This window comes from Ixodes scapularis, unplaced genomic scaffold, assembly GCF_016920785.2.
Source record: "Ixodes scapularis isolate PalLabHiFi unplaced genomic scaffold, ASM1692078v2 PGA_scaffold5__190_contigs__length_132052651, whole genome shotgun sequence".
Taxonomy (NCBI): Eukaryota; Metazoa; Arthropoda; class Arachnida; order Ixodida; family Ixodidae; genus Ixodes; species Ixodes scapularis.
This window is the reverse complement of record NW_024609880.1, coordinates 126,290,307-126,299,689: the sequence shown is the minus strand read 5'-3', so window position 1 is coordinate 126,299,689 and position 9,383 is coordinate 126,290,307. Positions and strand designations below refer to the sequence as shown.

General features: G+C 39.2%; 1 protein-coding gene across 1 annotated transcript; it reads right to left on the bottom strand.

Annotated features, from left to right (window-relative positions):
* Window positions 1–3,473: 3,473 nt before the first annotated feature.
* On the bottom strand, window positions 3,474–8,584 carry LOC8024251 (chitinase-like protein 3). The gene is made up of 4 exons (XM_042293817.1): window positions 8,389–8,584; window positions 6,755–6,949; window positions 4,172–4,294; window positions 3,474–3,790 (listed from the first exon to the last, which is right to left on the bottom strand). Exons 1-4 carry the CDS (start codon window positions 8,488–8,490, stop codon window positions 3,605–3,607), a joined length of 606 nt encoding a protein of 201 aa, XP_042149751.1. The 5' UTR covers window positions 8,491–8,584; the 3' UTR covers window positions 3,474–3,604.
* Window positions 8,585–9,383: the final 799 nt, after the last annotated feature.

Here is a 9,383-nt window from a genome sequence, read left to right as displayed (position 1 = left end):
TTTACGCTTCGAGTTTTTATATATTGAGGGGTATAATACTATTATAAAGTAATTTGCTATGCGGACAATTTTACGCCTCAAAATTTTATAAATAAATGAAGCGTACCTCGTTCAGTTTTTATAAAATTATTTATACAAAGCTTTAGAGAACGACAACACACGATGAATTCTGCGTTGTACAGCGCGTTATAAGGGTTACAACGATGATTAAGTTATGCATATGCTTTCGAATTCAGAGCACGATTAAGGTTTAAAATGTGCGATATTGACCCCGGTAGCCCACATTCTGTGTGTTTTGGGAACCAGTAGCATAGCCTTCGATGGAAATCTCGGCTCGCACTGTTGTGATAGAAGCAAACATCAATCATTGCGTTGAACGAAGATCAAATTACAGTTGCTGCCAACTTAGGAGACGCGGGCAATGGCTTAGTATGTTTCCGCCTTTTGTTTCATAATTCGTTCTTTTGATTTGTTACCAGGTAATATCCAAAACCTTAACGGCTGCGAAATGATAATAAGGTGCTCGCGGGACTTTCCACACCCTGCGTCTCTTACACTGTCAGCGTCTAGAACATTCTTCACCAAGAGGAAATGAAAATCCTCGAACTAATTTCGCAGTCGCTTATAATTAAATAAGGACCTACCTGAAAGCAAGGTTTGTGGATATTTTTGAACTCGTGGAATGGATCTTTAAACCGTCTCTTCTGGGCGATATAAGCTCACCAACAGAGAGAAAAGCACGCTGAACTCGGAGATATATCAGTGCTTAGTTTTCGTAATTGTGAGGACGGCACAGCGTCGACTACGAACCACGTGCGCCAATGAGATCGCTGGCTTCCGCTCTAATATTTTGTTTTCTTCTTCGAACAGATGAAACACAATTCTACCTGAAATGCGACGTGACATCTCATTCTTGGAGGGGATACACAAATCATGGTTTATAAGAAAACAAATAATCAGAGTGTTTCTCGACTAACCGTATGTGTGCGAACGATCACGGGGCTCTTGCTCAAAGTGAATATAAACATGGCTCCGTGACTCCAGGTGTGCTCAGTTAGGAGGCTATTCAAGCTTGTTCCGCTAATGCGGTTGTTTGTGTGAAGCCTTCGTTTCGTATATTCTCTCTCGTGTTTCCACCTGTCGCGCGTGGATAAAAATAATGTGTGTTGTACCGTTCTTCTAAACCTACATTCCAGGATTAGCGGACGTGTGCTAGCGCAGGCTGCATCTTTCATTGGGAAAACACTGGATGCAAAGCAGAAAGCATATTTGATTGCTTGTGCACTCTTTATAAAATTAACATTCTACTGGATAGTAAATTATTAAACTGTATAATACGAAACTTATAACTTTTCTTAAAATGACGTTTACTATAATAAGGACGGTAACGATTGAAACTATCCCTTACAAAAAATTTATATCTGGCCAGATCTGAAGATTTCAGATATGGCCATATCAAAAATTGGCCACATATAACCTGATATGGTATATCTGCCAGATATAGCCTCATAATGCCAGATATAGCCTGATACCCCTGGCCAGGTATGGAAATCCCAGATCTGGCTAAGTAAGGAAATTCCAGATTTGGCCAGGCATTTCGAAAGGACTCAAGCCTGAAATCGGCACTTTATATCTTTTTATTGTCTACAATTCTCCCAAGTGCCTCGGCCCGCACTCGAGAAGTTATGGAAACGGTCCTAGTGATCACTAGTTTTGACCAATTCCATGGTTACACAGTTTCGAGTGTAATTCGTAGTCACCCTGAACAAGCCTCCCATAGGGATCAAGTACCTGTCATATCACTTTTAAATTTTCTCGTCAATGGCAGCGTTTATGATACTATGCATTCTGTCCAATCTTCAACCAGGCTGAGCCGTCGAAATCTCTTACCGTATTATCATTCTCGTGATTTTTGTTTTAGCAGGAGTTACTTAAAAGCCGAGAAATCACAACAACCAAAACCGGGATTTAGCTCGGATTCAGCGGAGCTGTTTATGACATTTTTAGCGTTCTAACTTAATATATAGCGTCTTTGAAGCTGTGCGAGAATGATAATAATGTAAGAGATATGTCTGCAGCTCATCCAGGTTGAAGGTTGGACGGAATGCACAGTACTGACATTGGCGGAACATTTTAAAAGTGGTATGGCAGGTACTTGGGTTCTGTACGGCACGTATTCAGGCCTGTGACTCCGAATTATACTCAAATCTGTGTAGCCGTAGAATTGCTCGAAATTTTCGATCAGTAGGCAGCTGAAGAAATACCGTCCCCATGATTCGTCGAGTACGGGCCGAGGCGCTTGGGGGATTTATAAAATTGTCTATTCGGGCGTAATGTTAACACTTTGCAATAATTAAGCTACATTGAAATCCTCGTGAAAACTAGCACAAATAATCTCAAACTTAAGCTTGTCAAAGCTGAAGTTTGGGATTATTTGTGCTAATATTTAGCCCGCGAACAATGAGTCATTGAGAGATTGCTAACAAAGAATTTTATTTAACTTTTTTTTAACTTTTTAATATATTGAAAACCGGCCGCCAGATAAGTCTGTATATACGCCAGATAAGTCTGTATATACGCCATATCAGACTGTATATACGCCAGATAAGTCTGTATATACGCCAGATAAGTCTGTATATACGCCATATCAGGCTGTATATACGCCAGATAAGTCTGTATATACGCCAGATAAGGCTGTATATAGGCCGTATATAATCATATAATGTTTGATATGGCCAGATATGGCCCAGATATAAGATTTTCATACGGGATAGGTTACTTGAATCTGACGTAGACAGCGCTTTAACGTTATTACTGCTAGTTGACTGGTGCGCGACCGAAAAAATCCGCCTGGTTTGGGTACTGAACCTGGGACCTCTCCAGTCAATTAATCAGCCACCAATCAGCGTTCGTCTTTATCCTAGAATGAATTCGCTGCCATCTAAAAAAACTCCTTTGTGAAGGGTATCTAATTTGGAGGTCCCGCTTAACTAATAAACATTCTTGCTTGTCACATCCTAGCCTTAGCAATATTCTAAAAAGAAAGATCACTCTTATTTGTGCTCCTGCTAACTACACTGTTTCGGGAGCCGCGTACGTTTAAGCCCGATGTGATAGTTTCAGAATGTTTTTTTTTTTAACATTGTAATGGAACAAGTTGTTTTTGGTTTTTATTTTTATCATACGTTGTAATTTGCACCCAGAGGAAAGGGGTCGTATTTTGTATAAATGTATATTTTGTCCTCGCATATGTCATTCAAAGTGTGCATGTGTGACACTCTTCTTTTGTTATTTCTTGTTTAATTGCGATAACAACCACGAGGCAACACATATATTTGGTATACAAATAAAAATTTTGTTCAATCCTTTCTCTTTTTTTTGGGGGGGGGGGCAAAGCATTTTTTGTTATACAAATAAAAGTTATGCTCAATCCTTTTTTTTTTTTTTGGCAAAACATTCATTCTTTTTCTAAGCATATTTTGTTTCGTAGAGTTTATTATCTGACAAGTGTTACGCTTAGTGGAAAAAAGTCCGCGGAAATATAATGCGTGAAACGCTCTTCTTTTTTTCGCTCCGGAAGGTCCTCCTGTCTTTTGTGTTCTATTCAAGATCCCTGCCGAACAACGCAACCTTCGGGTATTATGTCGGTGGGGACTTCGTAGTCGCCGATGGTGGTATTGATCACTCTTGTAATGGGGAAATCGCTGCCGCTGCAATCGCCGCAGTAGTCGTCCAAGTCTAGAGACCACAGGAATACACCACCCAGCTTGTTCTCCTTGGTAAAAGAAACCTAGGAAGACAACAAAAAATGGCATTTTTATGCTAGTTCAAATGTTTTCACCATATTATTATAGACAGAGAATAATTTTACAGTATGCATGCTGGAGTCCTATGTATTTCGTTTTGCATAGTTGTGTTATTTGAGTACATGAGTAAATATTTCGGAGGTATTTGGTCTTTTTCGCTCCGACGTAGACCAGTAGGTCCGCCTCATATTAAATAAAAAATATAAATAAATCAATAATATAAATTAAAAAAATCAACTTCTGACACTAAAAAATGACATTAAAACTAAAATTTTGTTTTGTCATAAAAGAACCTCTGCTTCGTGTAAGGTTTTTGTTATTATTTGGTGAACCTACGAGAATACCTTCAGGAAATATGCACTTACCTTTTTGCGGATACTGTCGACGTCGTCATAACCTATCCACTGATCCGAGCAGTACGCAAAAGGTGTCTGGCTGGCAGCATTCCACTCTCGTGTAAAGCCCCTATAATTGAGGTACCTGCAAATCTATCGAAAACGTTCCTAGTTCTTATTCTTACAGTTACCATGCCTACCAAGTTGCAAGCACATTTCAAGCAAGCTGCGTTTGAGATTTTGTTGTGTTCGTCCGTTTTTTTATCGTTCCCCATCTCAGGTTTTACAAGATGTCGATTGATTACCAGCTCGCCTGCACTCTCTCACTGCTTACAATTACAAGCAAGCATTAGGGATTTATTTCAGATACCAAGCAGGCACGCAAGATTTATTTCAGCGGCCATGCTACATCCCACCAACTCGTTCATTCACAAAGGTGAGGTTAACGACATTCATATATTGAGGTCCCCAAAAATGCAGGTCCCAATGACATTAAACAAAATATTTGAAAGAAAGTGCTTGGTTATAAAATGGTTTATAATGAACGGACCAGAATATTGACGCTGTTATCTAATGACAATTCTCTCAAACGACGTTAAAGGTTGTTTTTTTTTATTTTTCCGCACGGTGTATGACACGACATTCGATCAAATGCAATCTTTGTACCCAACAATCTTCGCGAAAGGGGCCTCGTTTCGCGAAGCCACAGATGTCTACTCTTGTTGTTAAGAGCACAGAAAAAAATCTATTATTTTTGTTTTGCAGTTAGCCAATTGAAATTAGCCAGTTTAGCGAATAGTTTAAGGACACTAAAAATGAGTATATGTAACCTGCGGTTTTTTGACCGAAGTTACCAGTTTTGGCAAAACTTTTTAAGACCAAATTGTCCATATTTATAAAACGTATGGTGCAGTTGTTATATTATATTATATTTATTGGTAGACGAAGGCAACTATAGGTATGACAGAAAGTGTAATAATAATAATACATATATCATTAGAAGCCAATACAACATCTGAAATATACTTTCTTCATCAATCGTTTAACGTACTCACAACCTATTTAAACCACGAGGATTCACGCAGTAACTCGTTTCATATATTTTTCGTTTTTATTCCTGTTCGCAGTGTGGTACCGCAGATGCAAAATAGGAAGGTGCCTGGGAAGACGCACTCTAACACACTTGATTTGCAACAGGATGCAGATCAGTTTTTTTAGGTAACGAAAGCATAAGCGTTAAAAACAAATTCAGACACGGCCCTCGTCAAAATTTTTATATATCAGAAATGTTTTGGTTCAATAAACCCATTTTATCAAATAAGATCATATAAGAGCATATAATGACCTTTTAAGAACATATAAGATTAATGTAAGGTTATGTAAGAAGTTACAAGAAACTTCTTACCTGTTCCTTATAACTTATATACTCTAGTATGGTTATTATATGTCCTTAAATGATCTTATTTGATTATATTTCTGTGGATTTACGTAGCCGAGGATACAATATCATGCTGTTGGGAGTCCACAGTATATGAAAAAATAGAATGGCGGTGTGTTACGCGTACGTAGGCGCTCGCACCATTACTGAATACTTTACTGAAAGTGTGAAACGGCTTCGAGAATGTTATAAGGTGATATGTAGTGACTTGGAGTGGTTGCCAGTTTTGGACGAATTGGCAACCTTAAAGTGCTTTTAACTTTACTCATCGTGGCCTCCAACCAAAGAAATAGTTGAGAGTCATTTCAACATCACGTGTACCTGTCGTTTGATGCGATAATGTCAATGTTTTTTTTTGTCTCGACAGCATTCATATTATGTAGATCCTGCCATTGCAAACTGGAAATGAAATAATGAAAAAATAAAAAAGCTTACAAAGCTGAGTTGGAAGCACCCTTGGCTAACATGCAGGTGGCTCGGGTTCGATTCCCGGCAGTGCAGGTCCTTTTTTATCTTCCTTTTTGTATGTAGAAGATTCAAGAAGGCTGGAGAACCGTCTAGGCTGTTCATGTTCAGAATGTGCAGTTTGAGAAGGATTGAAACAGAATATTCTAAGCTCCCGGGGAATGCTTAAAAGAAACTGCACCACGCCATACAAAGTAATCTTTCGCCTGCGCTCGGTCCCGCCATTATGCCGCCATCGGAGTCTGTTATCTTCCGCTCAATCTTATTTAGTTTGGGTGGAGGTTCGCCCTCTGAAACGTTTAGTTCGCTTCAGTATTTCGTCGAATAATCAATTGCCCTTCGTGACAATAAGCTCGTTTCGTGGACCGAGAAATTATTTTATATAAATAAGGTCTTTCGCTAGGGAATATATTTCAGTAGCAAAACTTAAACATTACTATCGAAATCAAAGTCCCTGTGTAGTTCAATAGCAAAACATAACTACTATAAACAAATTCAGCCACTGCATGTCACAACTGCAGGTACAACAGCAAATATTAAAAAACAACACCTGAAAGAAACACAATACGCATCAAGCGTTAAATATAGTGCATTACTACAGTAAACACATAACTTGCTTTCTAGGAAGACATCCATTCGTAATCATACATATATGACATACAAGGTCTAACTGATGAACCCCAGTTTGTAATGAGACATGTTCCACTAACCTCAAAGTACGCCAGCATACCCTTCCGTCTCGTGATTTCACCGGGAAGTCCTTTGGGATGGTTCTTGTACGCGATACTAAGTATGGCTTTCTCCTTTGGATCAGCCAGGGTAAACGTCTTGCCGAAGGCGCTCATTCCAAGGACCAGTTTGTACTTGGGGACCCCAACGTCAACCCAAGAGCCAGTGCAGTCCTCCTAATGCCGACACAATACTCTCGATTAACGAGATGCTCTCCGTGCAATACTTCATTCGAGTAAACTGTTCCCAACCTCCTAACACAATCTATAAAAGTCACATTGATTGAAGCCTTAAATCAGCAAGATATTACTTAAGAGTCGCTACATAAAAAAGCGTAATTTGCTTGTATTTCCGAGTGGACGCTCATAATAAGACTCGTATTTTAATGTGCATTCATACGAGTAAAACATATAAGCTCCCATATATAGGTTTTTAAGGGGTCTCCCGGAAACAGCCTGCGACGTTGTTGGATGATCGTTTGTCTAATCAAAGCTACACTTTGCATTCATATAAACGTTGGTTTTGCTAATTTACAACCATAGTTATTACCATCAAGCCGAAGTGTGAAGCTCTAAAAAATTTCAAACAAAATATGTATTTGAAGTTTTCGATAAATTAACTTTTCGAAGTTTAAACCTTGCTCGATTGTGGCAATTGTGTGCAAAGTTCATAATGCGTACTAGCTATTGGGCTAAAGAAAAAGCTGTATAGAAAACAGCTATTTATATCTCCAGAGATATGTCTCCAATCACGCGAATAATGATTTCTTTTGTTTGCGCGATCATTGCTTGAACCTTTGATATTCGTTGAAGATTTTTTTTTTTTTTGCCGGTAAGGATTATGTCGACAAAAAAATAATACCTCACGCTGATGCGTTGGCAACGCTAAATACACACACACAAAAAAATTAAAACTGCGGCGTTTTACCCGTTTCATGTATATCGTCTATATAATGCAGGCTATAGTTTTGTTTGCCGAAGTACAAAATATGCTCGTATTACTTATTCTCTTTATTTTCTCCACCTTTTCTAAATTCCAATAAAAATTATTTCCGCATTCACGTAAAATATGTGGTCAATGCGTTGCTAAATCTGTAATTCTGTGTTTTACTAATATTTGTTGTAGCTACTTAATGACCGCTTTTCCATATCCTGTACGGTATACAATGGGCCCTCCCGTACAAACTGCGCATGTTCCACCACAAAGGATTCGCGTTTGAGCAGTTCATACCACGCGGCGCATCGTACCCTATCGGATGTGCAAAAACGGTTCCCCAAACTCCATATTACCCTAAGCCCCCGTCGCATGCAGGGGGGTAGAATATAGTTACAGTTGCGCACACAAGGACAAGGACAGAGAATAAGAACACGTCCTTGCCCTTGTCCTTGTGTGCGCAACTGTAACGTGTTCAAGATCTACCAACTCGCCCAACTGTCTACTCTACTATATGGGGTAGAATAGTTCAACGGACACAATTTTTCTTCACTAAATGTTACTAATTGCGTGTCACTGGTGCCTGTTTGGCCCGTGCAGTCTCGCGAAAGCTGCCTTTATTTTGGTTCGAACAATATCCCTTCAAAGCCACGATAACCCTCCGTGTTCTTCCGAAGCTTACCGTGTTTTCTTTCTGCGTTGCCGGCGAGTCAAAGGATCTCCAGTACAGCTGGCTGTGTACGTCTGTCAGGTCGAGGTGTGTCGATCGGTAGTCGTACGTCATTAGGAACACGTAGTCGACAAGCCTGGAGGTGCACAATGCCAGCCTGTTACGAACACAAAATTCTGGCCGGCCCCAGTTGTAGCAGTAAATAACACCAGACAAGTGATCATATAGGAACAAGGTTGCTGATTAAGAAAAAGAAAAAGATGAAAAAAAAAACGAAGTAAGTATTTGAAGGACGTTTCAAAACTAATAAATTATGTCGACGGAAAGGAAAAAAAAATTTGCACAAAAAGCGGAAAGTGAGTAATAAATATAAATTATAAAAGAGAAAACGTTCCTCAATGCTGTTTATAACAAACTAAACGAATATATATTATATATATATATATATTCGCGTTATATATATATATATATCAGTGTGTCGAACCGAAAAAAATACGGGTTCGGTTACGGTTCAGGTTCAGGTAAATTCATTTTGTTCCGGTTCAGTTCTGGTTCGATTAATTCGATCCGCGAACCGGTTCGCGAACCGGTTCGGAAGTTATAAATGACAAATTGCAACATCAAAATAAATTACAAATAAAACATCTGAAATCAGCACATACGAAATGGGATACATCGTAGTGTAAGGCTCGGGGATTTCTACCAGGAATGGTTTCTTTATGTGCACTCAAAGGTTACCTCACCGACGTTTACGCATTCGGACTTCATCTAATTGGGTCCGACGCAGTAGCTGTGAAATCCGCGACCTCCTTACAAGCCCACTTACAAGTAGAACTCGCTAACTATCCCGCCACCTCAGCGTGTAAGCAATTGAAGGAACAGTGGGGAGAAAATACAGCTTTCTTTATTTGAACTAGCCTTCGGTAACTCAAATTAGACCCTTAAAGAAGTTTTCATTAAACAAGATACGGAATATGAAGAACACTTCACCGAACGCAACGCCAGAA

Excerpts from the sequence above, each read along its gene's own strand:
- LOC8024251 (XM_042293817.1), bottom strand. The coding sequence starts at position 8,490 with ATGACGTACGACTACCGATCGACACACCTCGACCTGACAGACGTACAC. Across the intron at positions 6,950-8,388 it reads CAACGCAGAAAGAAAACACG|GAGGACTGCACTGGCTCTTG; the intron begins GTAAGCTTCGGA and ends TGTCGGCATTAG. Across the intron at positions 4,295-6,754 it reads GTATGCTGGCGTACTTTGAG|ATTTGCAGGTACCTCAATTA; the intron begins GTTAGTGGAACA and ends CGTTTTCGATAG.